General features: G+C 37.5%; 1 protein-coding gene across 1 annotated transcript in view; it reads right to left on the reverse strand.

The window, feature by feature from the left end:
* The window catches only part of LOC127639360 (E3 ubiquitin-protein ligase RNF123-like), a 176,008-nt gene extending 158,896 nt beyond the window's left edge, over positions 1–17,112 (reverse strand). Inside the window, exons 1-17 of the mRNA XM_052121316.1 lie at positions 16,984–17,112; positions 15,125–15,227; positions 14,955–15,042; positions 12,058–12,137; positions 11,662–11,756; positions 11,483–11,537; positions 11,275–11,360; positions 10,915–11,001; positions 10,705–10,772; positions 10,397–10,522; positions 8,015–8,129; positions 7,818–7,922; positions 7,558–7,683; positions 7,346–7,438; positions 3,137–3,210; positions 2,439–2,556; positions 87–186 (exon numbers count right to left, since the gene is read on the reverse strand). Of these exons, the coding sequence (XP_051977276.1) occupies positions 87–186; positions 2,439–2,556; positions 3,137–3,210; positions 7,346–7,438; positions 7,558–7,683; positions 7,818–7,922; positions 8,015–8,129; positions 10,397–10,522; positions 10,705–10,772; positions 10,915–11,001; positions 11,275–11,360; positions 11,483–11,537; positions 11,662–11,756; positions 12,058–12,137; positions 14,955–15,042; positions 15,125–15,203 (1,495 nt within the window). The 5' untranslated portion in view covers positions 15,204–15,227; positions 16,984–17,112. The remainder of the gene's footprint in view (positions 1–86; positions 187–2,438; positions 2,557–3,136; positions 3,211–7,345; positions 7,439–7,557; positions 7,684–7,817; positions 7,923–8,014; positions 8,130–10,396; positions 10,523–10,704; positions 10,773–10,914; positions 11,002–11,274; positions 11,361–11,482; positions 11,538–11,661; positions 11,757–12,057; positions 12,138–14,954; positions 15,043–15,124; positions 15,228–16,983) is intronic.
* Positions 17,113–17,375: the final 263 nt, after the last annotated feature.

The raw sequence follows: 17,375 nt of genomic DNA on the forward strand, positions 1-17,375 counted from the left end.
CACACACACACACTGTCACAAATCTAGACAGGATTGCAGATTTAATGTTGTGTGTGTGAGTCAGGGAGTGTGTGTGTGTGATATACCCTCAATCCTCTTTTTGAGCCTGTGACAGCCACGCTCATACGCTCGGCGTCTCAGCCTCTCATCTGCCGTCTCCTCGCGAGTGTCTCTCTCATCTTTGCCCTGGACATACATCAGGTGGGAAAGTCAAGAAGTTTTTATTACTTTATCACTTACGCAAGGGGTCAGTTCAAAAAGAGCTCAAGTGTTTGACAAGAAACTTACAGGTAACACTTTCTGTGAAGCCCTTATATAAAAGCTATTTATAACACATAATAATACAAATTATAATTGTATCTTTTTATAAAGAATTGTGACCAGATTGATAGTTCTGACTTCACAGGCTATGTTAAATGTGGCAAATTGTCTACAGTTCTGCTAAAGAACTATACAGTAGTGGCCAAATATATTGGCACCCTTGGTAAATATGAGCAAAGAAGGTTCTGAAGTAAAATCTGCATTGTTTATCCTTTTGATCTTTCATATGAAAAAAACTAAAATCACAAAAATCTAACCTTTAATTGAAGTAAAACAAATCAAACAAGGAAAATCTCATTATTAAATTTTTTATTACATTTTTTTCAAAATGCATTGGCAATAACTATTGGCACCCTTTCATTCAGTACTTTCTGCAGCCTCCCTTTGCCAAGAGAACAGCTCGGAGTATTCTCTTTTGGATTCTCCAACATGGACCTCTGAATTTGAAGGATCTATTCTCTTTTATTCCCTAATGAGGTTGAAGAACACCTGGCAAGGGATCTGAGATCATTCATCCATACAGAATCTCTCCAGATCCTGGCTCATTGTAAGCTTTCTGGCAGAGGCAGTCAGGTTTTGATTTTTTATCTCTTGGTATTTGATAGAGTCCATGATGCGATGTATCCGAACAAGATGTCCAGGACCTATGGCAGAAAAGCAGCCCCACAACATTGAAGATAGGTACATTTCCTGAGTGAAAATGTCAGTGGTGCTTGCCGTGGCAAAACTCGTCAAATAGCATTTTATAACATTGAAGATGCAGCAACACGTTTAATCATGGGCATTGGGTATTTCATAATTTCTGTGTGTGTCAAACACATCTCTGCTGCCAAGAAGCTCTATTTTTGTTTCATCTGACCATAGAACCCGGTCGCATTTGGAGTTCCAGTAGTGTCTGGTAAACTGAAGACACTTGAATTGTTGTTGGATGAGAGCAGAGGCTTTTTTTTTTCTTGAAAACCTCCCAAACAACTTGTGGTGATGTAGGTGATATTTTTTTTTAGACTTTCTGAACCCAAGTGTTTCATGATCAGTGTTTCCATGGGAACATTGATTGTTCCCTGGGGAATGCTGATCATGCCACTAATTAGCATGTTAGCAACACCTTGTTCTCCTCTAATACACTCCCTACTTAAACCCTTCGAGTTCTCAGTATCCATGCTAGATTGTTGTTTGATGAAACATACCTCACACTCTCTGCCTAGTTGGTCCTGTCTCGCGTATGTGTTTGGTTGCCCATCTCTGCCGATGTGTTGGGAGTGTGATTACCTTCCAGCTTGCTGTAGGCTTGTTCTCTGCGCTCACAAATCTTCAATCTTCTTGACGGGAAAGTGATTGCCTTCCAGTCTGCTGCCCGTTGTTATCTGCACCTCTCTACACTTCTATGGAGGATTCTTACAAATCTGCTCCTGACTTCCACAACGCATACACTCCTCTACGAACAAACTCTTCACTGATCTGCCCATTGTGCAGCTACGGCGTGCACTCATCCCCAAAACTCCTTCCCTCAAATGAGCCGGTGCCGGGATCTCCAGCCCTTTCCAGCATTGTTAAACGTATCTATTGAATTTGTCAATCTTTCTGAGACTTATAAGGGCTTTTCAAGGACACATCAATGTGCACATGCAAGATGGCGTTTTAAGGTCACTCTGCCAAGTTAAACTTATTTGAAAACTTAAAACCCATCTGGAGTTCCCTGCATTCAGAATGCACTCCATCTATCCGTGTTTGAACGCAAGATCGTGTCATCTGCTATCGATTTTGTCAAGCAAGCCTGGGTGTGGTTTGTTGTCTGTTCAGCTGCGTGTTGCCTATGAAGTAATCCACTTACTGATCTTAACAACTAGAGCCTTATTGTAAAGTGTCACAGAATACATTAGAATGCTTAAAAACAGCCCAAATAATTCATCATAAATAGATACGGCTTTATAGAAAGTGTCACCATATTTCTTTTTCTCATTTCACTGATTATTGAGATAAGTGACAACCATGAGTTGTACTCTAGAGCCATTTCAAAACTAAGTTAACTAAGTAAATGTACTTTCTTCAGCAGCAAGGGTTTTAAATACTGCACTAAAACAGTGAGATTTTAGATTTAGTTTCAGGACATCACTGACCTCTTTGTCGAAGCATGTTGGCCACCATGTGGTTGGGATGAGCTCCTCTAGCCCCGCTTCCTTCACCCTCAGAGGGGTCTTGATGTAGAAGAAGACCACAGACCGCAGCACATCAAACGTGACACTGTTAAGGACTGAAAAACTCTGAAGTTAACAAATCCACTGCATTCATATATTAACTATTCTATCCAGCCATCCATGGTAAATGGTCTGCACTTATATAGCGCCTTTTTAGCGGTATTCAAAGCGCTTTACACTGGGTCTCATTCACCCATTCACACACACATTCATACACCAATGATGGCAGAACTGCCATGCAAGGTTCTAGCCTACCATTGGGAGCAACTTGTGGTTCAGTGTCTTGCCCAAGGACATTTCGGCATGTGGAGTCATGTGGGCCGGGAATCGAACCGCCAACCCTGCGATTAGTGGACAACCCGCAATACCACCTGAGCCAACTAAGACAAACATCAGTGGAACATGTGTATAGTTAATATAATGATCTACACCTGAGGTTCTTTTGCAAATTAATTTACCAGTGTAAGATAGCAGTGTGAACTTTAGGGTAACTTTTTTTCTGAGAGAAGCTCTAGCATCATTAGCAATCTGATCTGGTCCATCCAACCATCCATCCATTTATCAATCTGTCATATCATGAAACACTGCTACAGTTTTGACGTCATAAATAAAGAGGATATAGAACGTTGCTCAGCAGGAACTTCCTGGACTTCTCATGACGGAGGATTGCTGTGGTCAAACGAAGGTAATGAATCTAGTAGACACAGAAAGAAAACATTTTTCAGACACACAAATTACAAAACAACATGTCAGAACGTCTTAGATTCACCACAAAAGCTTTGTATGCTTGATACGTGCAGTGTTAATCTCGTAAAGAGAATTACTGAGGTAAATGATCAGCCAAAGGGTTTTGGGTTTGGCAACAATAATGCAAACCAGAAGAAAAATATGCATCGTGACGATAATCAAATGGTTTTAATTCAAAACTACCGTTGACGGAAATGTGACGAGAAAACAATACTGCAAGATATTAACAATGCAAATACAGTATTTATTTATTTATTTTTAAAGAAAGAAAAATCGAGCAAGAATTTATTCAAATAATCCAGTCATAGTATGTTGGGGATAGAAAGAGTTGAACACCTATACAATTAACTTTACAAAGGGTTAATTGTGTTACTCAAATGCATCTACACTCACCTAAAGGATTATTAGGAACACCTGTTCAATTTCTCATTAATGCAATTATCTAATCAACCAATCACATGGCAGTTGCTTCAATGCATTTAGGGGTGTGGTCCTGGTCAAGACAAACTCCTGAACTCCAAACTGAATGTCAGAATGGGAAAGAAAGGTGATTTAAGCAATTTTGAGCGTGGCATGGTTGCTGGTGCCAGACGGGCCGGTCTGAGTATTTCACAATCTGCTCAGTTACTGGGATTTTCACGCACAACCATTTCTAGGGTTTACAAAGAATGGTGTGAAAAGGAAAAACATCCAGTATGCGGCAGTCCTGTGGGCTGAAAATGCCTTGTTGATGCTAGAGGTCAGAGGAGAATGGGCCGACTGATTCAAGCTGATAGAAGAGCAACTTTGCCTGAAATAACCACTCGTTATAACCGAGGTATGCAGCAAAGCATTTGTGAAGCCACAACACGCACAACCTTGAGGCGGATGGGCTACAACAGCAGAAGACCCCACCGGGTACCACTCATCTCCACTACAAATAGGAAAAAGAGGCTACAATTTGCAAGAGCTCACCAAAATTGGACAGTTGAAGACTGGAAAAATGTTGCCTGGTCTGATGAGTCTCGATTTCTGTTGAGACATTCAGATGGTAGAGTCAGACTTTGGCGTAAACAGAATGAGAACATGGATCCATCATGCCTTGTTACCACTGTGCAGGCTGGTGGTGGTGGTGTAATGGTGTGGGGGATGTTTTCTTGGCACACTTTAGGCCCCTTAGTGCCAATTGGGCATTGTTTAAATGCCACGGCCTACCTGACCATGTCCATCCCTTTATGGCCACCATGTACCATCCTCTGATGGCTACTTCCAGCAGGATAATGCACCATGTCACAAAGCTCGAATCATTTCAAATTGGTTTCTTGAACATGACAATGAGTTCACTGTACTAAAATGGCCCCCACAGTCACCAGATCTCAACCCAATAGAGCATCTTTGGGATGTGGTGGAACAGGAGCTTCGTGCCCTGGATGTGCATCCCACAAATCTCCATCAACTGCAAGATGCTGTCCTATCAATATGGGCCAACATTTCTAAAGAATGCTTTCAGCACCTTGTTGAATCAATGCCACGTAGAATTAAGGCAGTTCTGAAGGCGAAAGGGGGTCAAACACAGTATTAGTATGGTGTTCCTAATAATCCTTTAGGTGAGTGTATATATGTGAGATTCATCGCTATATCCACAACATAAACGTAATATTACAACTCACATCTGCACAGACAATGAAGCCAATTAACTTGAACTTGAAGTTACAGCCTAGTCAAAATGCGTAAAGTGCGCTGTGAATATGCTGGCTACCTTAAAAAACACATAATGCAACATCCGAAACGATCTAAACATGAAGGATTCACAACAGAGTAAGTTCTAAAAAGTAGCTAATACATCTGAAAACTCATTATATCCTATTATTTCAGGAGCTCATGTTGTCAGGACTAGTGATAGACCAATATATCAGCCAGGCAGATTAATAGGCCAATATTTGGCCATTTTAGCAGTGTTAACTTTCCCTTGTGTTAGTTCCAAAATATACCAATAGATTTGTAAGTGGATAGTCAACATTTTCTCACTTTATAGCATTTATATCGGCCATCTTGCTCTCTAGATATCAGTATCGGCAATTTAAAAAACCTTTATCAGTCGGCCACTAGTCGTATATATTAAACTGTAATATGTTTTTGTACATGTTTAAACAATTCCAAGTATTTTATACTGTTTTCAATAAATTTGAATATTTAAAATTTTGGGCTATTACGGTTTGATATATGTTTTTTTTTTTTTTTTCATCAACTAACATATGCTAAATTTATTGAATATGACATAAATGTACATGACAGTTTCATCAAAATACAAATTTAAAGACTAAAATATAAACCATGTGAAAATTAACACTGGTGGTGTGTTGTTAAAGTGCACCTATTATGGTTTTTAAACATGCCTAATTTTGTTTTAAAGGTCTCATACAATAGATTTACATGCATTCAAGATCAATAAACACTTTAATTTGCTCATAATTTAAATTGCAGCATTATCTTTTTCCCCCAGTGTCAAATACGACTCGTTCAATGATCCGTTTTAAAGCATTCATTCTAAACTCCTTTCAGAGAGCCTACTCTGCTCTGATTGGTCAGATGTCCCAAGTCTGTTGTGATTGGTCTACCGCTTAGTGTAGTGTTTGAGGGCGGGTCAAAGCTGTTCGCGAGCAGCCAATGAAGACCAGAGGCGGATTTTTTGTTACCAAATTACGTAGGTTAGTACAGGAAGTAAGTCTGAAATTACTAACGACTCGTTTCAGGTGTTCAGAATCGGTTCTTTCGTTTGGGAGTCAATAACTCTTTCGAAACTTTGCAGACTTTTTTACATTCACAAACAGCTATATAACATACATGAAAGGTAATATTTGAAAAACCATAATAGGTGCTCCTTAAATGTAAAAAACAAAACAAAAGAAAAACTTTACTCATGAAAATTAACTAAATGTAGCAAATATACACATTTCTAATCTACAGTCTTTCCACTCTTGGACAACACTGGGACAAAAGACTGCATTCCCAACGGCATAAATCACCCTCCAAAGGGAGCTTTGAAGGGAGAACAATCATGATAATCATGCTGTTAGATCTCTTCAAAGAGAAATTCCAATACAAATTCATTAAAAAGTGAATTCCAAATGACCCTTATTTTTGAGCCCTTCAAAGCTCTCGGAGTGGATGATAAAGTCTTCGAAAGGAAAAGGGCACAGTTAACTTACATGAATGAATCTTTTACAACTTGTATTATTTGAGGTTTAAAGTTCTTTAAATCAAAGTGTTTGCGGTCACTGACGGTTTTAGGGTTTACGCCTTTAGGTCGCCATGGCAATATAGCAATATAACTGGATATAACATAAAATCAGAAATCATGTTAATATGCATATTATTGGTCTCTTGTAGATACAATTTTAAAACAGAGTATTTAACGTTTACGGATTGGCCCGATTCACTTTCATTGTAAGTGCCTCACTGTAACCCAGATTTTTGCCTTTTTGTATTATTTTAATGTTCCTTGAGGTTCACTTATATTAATGGTAAAGTTTTTTCCACAATAAACAGTCATATTTTGTAAAACATGACCATTTTCCGCTTTCATTCTGACCCTCTTTCAGAAACACTCATTTTTGGTGCTGCTTCTCCTTTAAGTCTTGACATTAAATGGCCACAGTTCTGACTATATGCTCGTGACTGACCTGCTCTCACACGGTCATCTCACTGCTCACCGCAACTGGGCGGGGCTACAGAAGTGATAAGGTAAAGTAGGCACTGATGTGTTTTTGTAGAGGCAAGTAGAGAATGAGCTTGGTTTTATCAAATGCTCTGTTGAGGAAGTTTTGAGTTATGAAACTAAACATATGTTTTTTTAGTACAATGAACACTTATATGTTAAAAGATCAAGGAAAATGTAAATCCTCAATTAATGAGCCCTTTACAGAAAAAAGTCTAAATTATTTTTTGGTGGTAATCAACATTATGCCACAAATGCCGTCGATAGAGCTTAACAATTATTAAACCCAGAATATCCTTTGAAGCAACGCATTACTATTGCAGTTGAATTCAGAAGTTTATATACACTTAGGTTGAAGTCATTAAAAAGCAAATGAGTTTGTCACCTGAAAGCCAAGGTCAGGGATGATGGGAGAGAAACGATAGGCTCTTAGCAATGACATCATCAGCTGCTTCAAACACTCGTTCACTTCGTAGTCCTGCATGAAAAGAGAAATCACAAAACATCTCCCTTTGTGTTCCACAGAAGACAGAATGATGACAGAATTTTCATTTTTGTGTGAACGAACACTTTATATTGAGAGACTTTTCTCTTTACCTCCATGAGAAGCCAGAAAAGTTCTAACAGTTGTTGTACAAGTGGATGTTCGTCCACGGATCCGCCACCCTCCAGAATACCCAACAGGAAGTTCATCAGCACATCTTCCACCAAGTAGACCTTACACTATCAAGCACACACATTAGTAATACATGAAGCTGTGCATGGCAGAATCACTATGATTTTAAGGAAATTATGCAACCATCTTAATAAAAAGATCCTTATATCTGTGAAAAGAGAGATGCTAAGCAAGCGTTTACCATAAGAGGTGCAAAGTGCTTAAATATATGCGCTAGGGTGACCAGGATCGTTGGATCACCAAGAATCTGCCAAGATGTGCTGTCTTTCTCAACAAGCTTTTCATCCTGACAAAAAAAAGAAAGTAAAAGGTCTTTTACTAAAGTTTTCCAATCAGTGACGGGTCACACAAAAGCCAGAGCTTGTCTTCTGCAGGTACCTGTGTGTCAATAGAGGTGGCCAGAACAGTCTTGAGGTATCCCAGAAGCCTGTTGGCTTTGATTAGGTCAGCTGATGGTGGGCTTTGCAGAGGAAGGTAGCCTTCAACAGGGTACGTGAGCAACGGATGAGTTAAGGAACTTACAGAATGGTGCTTTTTTTTTTTTATTTCTTACATTTTATTGTAGAAACTCTTTTCTTTTTTAGTTAAGTTTAGAATACAACTATATATTTTTTATGTATATATATATATATATATATATGTGCGCTAAAGGTATATTTAATTAATTCATTCTGAAGTCTTCTAAAATGAATTTATTATAAATATTTTTGATGATAAATAAATGTATATTTTAAATGCATATTTTTTATTCATTATATTTATATGTGGTAATAAATATAAATATATAATTGCTATATTTTAGATAAATATACTATTATACACTATTATATAAAACTAAAATATATAGATGTATCAAATGTATGTGCATTAAAGTAAATGTATATTTACTTCATTTTTGTTTATGAATAACAAATATTTATATTTATATTATAAATTAATTGATGTTAAGTGCATATATGTATATATTTATAAATGACAAAAAATGTAACAATATAATTCTATATTTTAAATAAATATACAATGTCTTATTTCAAACTTAAAAATATATAATGATAATAAAATAACAATAACATAGAAAAATATAACAAATTCATAATATACATTACAGTAAATGTAGATTTACCACATTCATTCATTCTGAAATTATATTAATAAATGAATTATAGATATTATTATGATAAATGTATTTAATTTTTAAGCACATATTTTATATAGATTTATATATGCTGATAAATACAAATACATTAAGCTATATTTTTCAATATTTTCATTAAAATCTTAAAACATATAAATATGTCAAATGTGATATATTCAATAAATGTATTTATTGTAAATCATTTTTCAAAAAAATGTATAATGATAATTGAATTATGTGCATAATTGTTATCTATTTATATATGATTATACATAAATATAAATTGAATGCATTGTTGTAGATAAATGTACTAATTTGTAATTCAAACCTTATTTTAATATATAAATATCAAATGTATATGTTACAGTAACTGTACATTTACTTCATTCATTCAGTAATCTTATAAATAAAAGAATGGAATTTTTTTTACTTTATTTTTTCTGTTAATTATACACGCAATTCAAAACAGATGATTGCAACACGCTCCAAAAAAGGTCGGGACAGTCGAGTGTTTACCACTGTGTAACATCACCGTTTATTCTAATAACACTTATTAAGCACTAGGGTGCTGAAGACACAAGTTTAAGTTTAGCATTAGAATTTCCTCCATTCGTTCATTATGCAGGTCTTTAGCTACGCAATTGTACGGGGCCTCTGTTGCCGTGTAGTGCGCTTCATAATGTGCCACACATTCTCAATTGGTGTCAGGCCAGGATAGCAAGCAGGCCAGTCTAGGCCAAAACTATTTGAAATGTGGACTCATTAGACAACAAAACATGATTCCACTGTTCTACTTTCCATCTCAGATGAGACTGACCCCAGAGAAATCGGCAGTGCTTCCGGACAGTGTTGATGTATGGCTTCTCCTTGAATAGTAAAGCCTTAACTTGCATCTGTGGATGCAGCGTTGACTGACAAAGGTTTAACGAATCATTCCCGAGCCCATACATATGGGACATCACGCGCATTCAGAAGCGGTTTGCTGCCTTGCCATTTACATACTAAAATTTTGTGCACTATAATGGGTGAAATGCCCAAAATCTTTCCAATTTGTCTTTGGGGAACACTGTTATCAAAAGCACTAGATCGTTTGCTGACGCATCTGTTGGCAAATTGGCGAGCCTCGACCCATGCTTGCTCGTGAAGGCCTAGGTTTTTTGGAGTTTTTTTATTTTCTCACCTGTTTAACATCTCGTGTTTCAACTTGTCAGATAGTTATTAGTCTTAAATTGTCTAAACTTTCTGAGTGTGTTGCAATCATCTGATTGAAATTAGTGTATATTAAATAATAATAATAATAATAATATAAATGCATAAGGTAAACCATTAATTTGTGTGAATACAATTTACAAATAACCTTTTTGCTTTTATTAGCATTTTCCATACTGTTGGAATTGGGGTTGTACATTTATTTTATATACATAATATATTTATATATTACATAAATATTATTCATATATACAGGGCATATGACATATAATACATAGCTTAAATTAATTTAAATATTTAATTAAACTGAAGACAAGCAAAACTGTAGCTTTAGTGCTCATTTTGAATAAGTGTCTGTCAAATGGAAAAATATAACTTATTATGAATCTTTATAAAAATGATCAGGATCAGGATATCTGAGAGGACGGCTGCCGAAGTTGAAGGCTACAGATTCTTTGAACGAAAGACTGATGGCAGGAAAATATGCGACGCCCGGTCCCATCTTAATACTACTGAATGCAATACCTAGGGACTGTCCGTTTCTAAAAAGTAGCAAATAGAATTATTAGTACATAGATTACTTCATTATTGAATACCATTGGTTGCAATGGGGGAAACAAACAGTTCAGTGTATATCGAATTTGAAGTCAATGTGTGATGCTTTCAATATTTGAAGACATTGCTGACTAAAGCATAAAGTACATCCAGTGTAACAAACACTTACAGACAAAATGTAATCGTTCCTTCGTCCAAGTCTATCAAACAGCTGACGATATCCCCAGCAGCCCAAGACTAAATTGAAACCGAGGAAAATAAAACATGGTTACATGCCTAATCTTTTGCCCTATGAAAAAAAATGTCCAGGTCGACCAATTTGACAGGGACATATTGAGCGTGACCCCTGAACCGAATATGCAAAGTACTGAGTTTTCACCTTCCCGTAATTGGTGGTTGTCACGTTCCATTTGCGAACTCGGTTTCCGTCGTAGGCGTACGAGTCCGGTGTGTCGCCAACGCCTTCCTGAGGACAAAAATAAGCCCATGTTAAATGGTTATCAGAGGGCTAAAGGTTATTAATCTAGTGAAGGACACATTTCAAACCAATTTCTCACACTCGACTTAAAGGATTTCGAGACTTGAGTGAACAATCACAACGTAATCAAGTTCAATCTTTGCCATTTTGGTGGCTTGGAAACCTTCCCCATGAGAGCTAGCGAACATTTTGTGAATATGCAGTTTGCACGCCTCATTTTGTGGCGTTATTTCAGTTTTAAACACAGATGGGACCTTGTACCTCTTGGTTGAACCTGCAGTTCAATGTGCACCATCCAATTTGCATCAGGCCTTGAGATGAGATGAGAACTTCATACACCCATTTCCCTAAAACCCAATAAAACAATTGTTGGGGTACATGTCCAAAAACCATTTTGTTACATTTTGATAACTTTAGAATTCCATTACCATTAGATAAAAAAAAAAGGTATATTTTAGCAAAATATTACCTTTGTAAACACATGTGGTGGCTCTGATGGAGCTGAAGTTGCTGTGGCCGATAACCTTGATTACAAAGAAATGGAAAAATGGAAAGATGAACAATAATAATATTTAAACCAGTCTAATCAACCGTAATTGTGCAATTGTGTTGGATATATATATAAAATCAGTTAAAAATCATACTCACCCCCAAAAGGTCATCATCAACAAATAACAAGCCTTCAAACCCACTGCTGTGATCCAGGACAACAGTCGAAGGTCCAAGACAACCTTCTACCTGATCTGCTCACAAACACACATATAAATTCATGAAGACATGGCTAAAAACATTTGATTGCAAAAGATAGGACCAATATTTGGCCATTTTGAGATACAAAACCAACACTGGATGAACACTAATTATAATGAACAATTGATTATAATTCACATATTTTTGGATTATATGGAAGGCAACTCATGCTGTGGGTTTGCTTAAATGTGTATAATACAGTGACTACCAGACTGTTGTAAAGTCTGATCTAGAGTCAGTTGTCAGACACTCTGCAACAGTGCTGATATTCAGTGTAATAAGTTGTTGTCTGACCTCTGTCGTCTTCTGTGTGTTTATCGTCAGCCAGCAGCTTCTCCAGATGGGCTCCAAGATCCTGGAATGTCATAGATTTTCTACAGGGAAGAACCATGACATGAGTCAGGATAATTTAATCCAATCATAATGCAAAACTTCCTCCCCAATCCACCTAATTTACTGATATATAAACAGCAAAAACACCTCGTTATGATGTTGCAACCATAAGCTCATTAACATAAGACCTCCTACATTTATACAACAACACTTTTGGTACAATAATCATTGTCTAACATTATTAGTGGGTGAAAATATGCAAAGTGTAGAATTTGGCTCTTTAATAATATTCTCTTAATTAGGGATTCACTGATATTGAATTTCTGGGACGAAACGATAAACGATAATTAATTACTCATTGTGGCTGATACAGATACCTGGGCCAAGCGCACGGACGTTTAGATTGCTAGACGTGGAGTAAAGCACCAAGCAAATAAACTGTAACAACCGCTACTTTCACTATCAGTGCAGTAGCACTGTTTTAATTTTCCCATTTTTCAATCAGTAATGTATGATCTGCCGATATATCGTGCACCCCTACTTAAAATCCCAATATCCTCATTGTAAGCTTGTATGCAACTGCATTGTGGCACTGAGCACAAAACATGCGAAAAGTATTCCTAAATGTAAAATATATTTTATTAGTGACCCAAATAACATTTTGTTGTGTAAATGGTCTCACACCGTTTGTTCTGCAGACATGAATAATGCCTTAAATGGTGTGGCTTGTTGACGAGAGGTGCACTATTAACAATTTTTCAAAGCAACAGGGCTGATATTTTTAGGCAAATGATAAAACAGCCGCTAAAATGTTGTGCGCTGGAGATTAAAAAGTACTGGCTCATAAGAGTAATTTGTTTGGGAATCGGACAACACTTGTAGCTATGTATGTTTTGCGCTGTAGATTCAATAGAACCAGCTCATTGGTGTAATTTGTTCATGAATTGAACTACAATGGACACATTTTTTTTAACACTGTAGATTCAAAAGGACCGATTCATAAAATAATTTGTTCATGAATCAAACTACAATGGGTGTGTTGTTTATCATGCTGCTGACTCAAAAGAACCAGCTTATAAAAGTAATTCATTTGGGAATCAAACTACAACGAAAGACCTGTAAGTTTCGTGCAGTAGATTCAAAAGAACCAGCTCATAAAAGTAATTATTATGGGAATCGGACTACACTGGTAGCACTTTATGTTTTGCACTGTAGATTTAAAAATTACTCATAAGATTAATTCTATTGGGAATTGGAAAACACTATGTTTTGCGTTGTAGATTCAAAAGAACCAGCTCACTAGAGTAATTTGTTCATAAATTGAACTACAATAGACGCACTGTTTTTCATGCAGTTGATTCAAAAGAACTGTCTCATAAGAGTCATTTCTTCCTGAATCAAACTACAGTGTTGAGCAGTGTAGATTTAAAAGAACTGTTTCATAAGAGTCATTTGTCCATGAATCACACAACAATGGGCATGCTGTTTTTCATGCAGTTGATTCAAAAGAACTGTCTCATAAGAGTCATTTGTCCATGAATCACACAACAATGGGCATGCTGTTTTTCATGCAGTTGATTCAAAAGAACTGTTTCATAAGAGTCATTTGTTAGTGAATCAAACTACAATGGGTGCGCTATTTAATGTGCTGCAGATTCAAAAGTACCGGCTCATAAAGGTCTTTCATTTGGGAATCAAACTACAATGAAAGTGCAGCATTTCAAGCTGTAGATTCAAAAGATCAGGCTCCTAAGAGTCATTTGTTCAGGAAAAGATTTACACTGGTAGCACACTGCATGTTGAGTGATGTAGATTCAAATGAACCATCTCATAGGAGTCATTCATTTGGGAATCGGACTACAATGGTTATGCAGTGTGTTTCACTCTGTAGATTCAAAAGCAGGGCAGTGCTGCAGGAAACACTGTCAGAGTATTAAAGTAAGGTGTTCCATCCGCATCGGCAGAAAATAACAAGTTCAGGAACTGTTAAAGTATCCGAAAATCATGAAAACCATATGGTTTCAGTACTTTAACAAAAATGAACCAAAAAACTGGTTCTCGGTTTCCAACCCTACTAGCAACTGCCAAGCAACATTGTGACAGGTCAGAGGGCGGGGCCGGGTCGTGATGCTACACACCCGGCCCCTAATGAGGCTAATCAAGCCTCAGAGAGGGATAAAGGCCGACTGGAGACTGCAGTGGAACAGAGAGAGATTTACGGGCAGCTGTCAGACACCTTTGTGTGTTTGTCTTTTTGTTTAGTTTTTTATTAAACTATTATTTATATCGTCAAGCTGGTTCTCGCCTCCTCTTTTCACTTAATCCCTTTACACTGGTGCCGAAATCTGGGAGGGAGGAGGGATGTGCCGTAGTAGAGTCCTCACCACTTCCATCCACCCCAACGGAGCAGCCGTGGCCATCTGCTGGAGGACAGAGTAGCCCGGCCGCCTGGAAGCGGAGGAACGGCTGCCAACCATGAGGGGAGGAGGGGCTCCCAATCAACCGCCTGGAGCTGTTACCGCTGCCAGGGGAGAAGGAGACCCTTACCGTCCACCAAAAACACAGCGGGATGTTCCATCCGCCAGGGGCCCGGAGGTCTGCCTTTGATCCGTCCGGGGAGGTGCAGCTGTTGTCCATTAGAGGGTGGAGGAGTGACCAAGCACCAAGCTACGGCATATCGGAGAACCGGCGAGTAAATGTTTTTTTTCTCTCTCTCTCCCAGAGGGACTAACTGTTTGTTTGATCAACGGAAAGCAGAGTGAATATTTCAGGATAGCAGTAAATATAACAATATTCATGTTATTGATTACGGCACTAATATTTACTGAAATAAAAGGATGAATATTCTGAAAACCCACCTGTATGTCGCCGACACTGGCCCCTGCTTACCAGAGACAGGAAACACATGATGCAGATAATCGCTCAACAACTTCTCATTGACAATACCTAAAAAAGAACATCAATCGTATTCATAAACACAACTCTTAAGCAATTGGAGTAATGATCTCTACTCTCTACATGAACGTACCTGTAACTTTGGGTTTATCTATGTCAGATGCCAAGCGATAGTTGCGTCGGGACAGTGCAGTGCCACCCTTTGAACTCATATTGATGCTAGACAGGTCACTAATCTGAGAAACAGAGTCAGATAAAGTATACAAACTATTTTAGGCCTGTATACTGAGAGTTGATGCTTCACAACAGTTAACTATGAAAAAGAAACACTTAAAACCCTAATAAGTTGATTCTACTTAATAGATTGTGTAATCTCATTCAACAAAACTTGTCTAAATTGTGTAATAAAGTTCACTTAACTTGGTTTTCATATAGAATAAATGTAACTTTAAACAATTCAAATGCAAAGCATTTGGGGTATTCCCATTAGCCTCAATTTTGAAATTAATCGCTTGAGTTATTGACACTTTAAACCTTAACTCTGTAGATTTTTGAGGTCAGATACGGGTCAGGAGCTTCAGTTAATGTTCACATCAACCATCAGAATGGGGAAAAAATTTATCTCAGTGATTTGGACAATGGCATGATTGTTGGTGCCAGATTGGTTTGAGTATTTTTGTAACTGCTGATCTCCTGGGATTTTCACACACAACAGTCTGTAGTGTATAGCAAATGGTGCGAAAAACAAATACCCAACGAGCGGCAGTTCTGTGGGCGAAAACAGCATATTAATTACAGAGGTCAGAGGAGAATGGCCAGACAGGTCCAAACTGACAGCAAGGTGACAGTAACCCAAATAAACTTGCATTACAACAGTGCTGTGCAAAAAAGCATTTCTGAACGTACAACACGTTGAACATTGAAGTGGAGTGGCTACAGCAGCAGAAGACCCCTCTGGGTACCACTACTGTCAGCTAAGAACAGGAAACGGAGGCTGCAGTGGGCACAGGCTCACCAAAACTGTACAGTAGACGATTGGAAAAACATAACCTGGTCTGTCAAATCTGGAAGTACAAAAATGGTAGGTCAACTGCAGCCTCAGTTTTCTGTTCTTGGCTGAAAGAAGTGGAACCCAACATGCTCTTCTGCTGTTGTAGCTCATCCGCCTCAAGGTTCGACATGTTGTGCATTCTGAGATGCTATTCTGCTCACTACAATTGTACAGAGCGGTAATCAGAGTTTCCATAGACTTTAAATCAGCTCAAACCAGTCTGGCCATTCTCCTCTGATCTCTGTCATCAACAAGGTGTTTTTGTCTGCAGAACTGCCGCTCACTGGATGTTTTTTGTTTTTCACACCATTTTTTATACACTCTAGAGATTGGTTTGTGTGAAAATCCCAGGAGATCAGCAGTTACAGAAATACTCAAACCAGCCCATCAGACACCAACAATCATGCCACGGTCCAAATCACTGAGATCACATTTTTTCCCCCATTCTGATGGTTGATGTGAACATTAACTGAAGCTCCAGACCCGTATCTGCATGATGTTATACATGAGTGTAATATATATATATATATATATATATATATATATATATATATATATATATATATATACACACACATATACACTGTAAATCAGATGTAAAAAATCTCCATTTAGAATTACATAAATGTATCAATAAATAACAAGCATCAAACCCCAAATCACCTACAGTTTCAATGTGAACATGCTGCTGTCTTGACAAACATATACACAGAATATACACAGCCACCAGCCTGCTAACACTTATAATGAACTATATAACATGATCGATTATATTTTTATAACACATTTAAATAACATTTAAGGGCTGTCAAAGCTTAAAAATCCGAAAATACGTGTAACAAAAACCATATTTAATGTGATTGGACCCTCCGTGTTGAATGCATACAGCCAGAGCTTCTGAAATCATATTTGAAACATAATAATCTGTAAAGGGATCATACCTTGGGCTGTATTTATAAATATATGTTTATATATATCCTGCAGTCCTCACTGATTTGGGGTGTTGTGTTTATTTGTGATCAGCAGATTATGTTATTGGATTCTCCTCTTTAAACGTGTCTACAGTCACAGCCTTAAACCTTACAAATGGGTAGACTGAACATTCGCATTAAACACCAGTACTAAAATGGGCGGGTTTTGCGATCCGAAAGTTACCTTAATTGGTAAAATAGAGTAAATCTAAATTATTCCCCTTTTTTACATTTTAATTGTGTGTTTTTAAATTAAAAAAATAATGAGGTTTCTCAGTGTCATAATTCAGGAACTGTCCGGTTATCGGGAGGTAATGTCATGTGACACTTGTTTCTTTTCTCATCGCTGGTCGGAACGGACC

This window comes from Xyrauchen texanus, chromosome 48 (genome assembly GCF_025860055.1).
Source record: "Xyrauchen texanus isolate HMW12.3.18 chromosome 48, RBS_HiC_50CHRs, whole genome shotgun sequence".
Lineage (NCBI taxonomy): Eukaryota > Metazoa > Chordata > Actinopteri > Cypriniformes > Catostomidae > Xyrauchen > Xyrauchen texanus.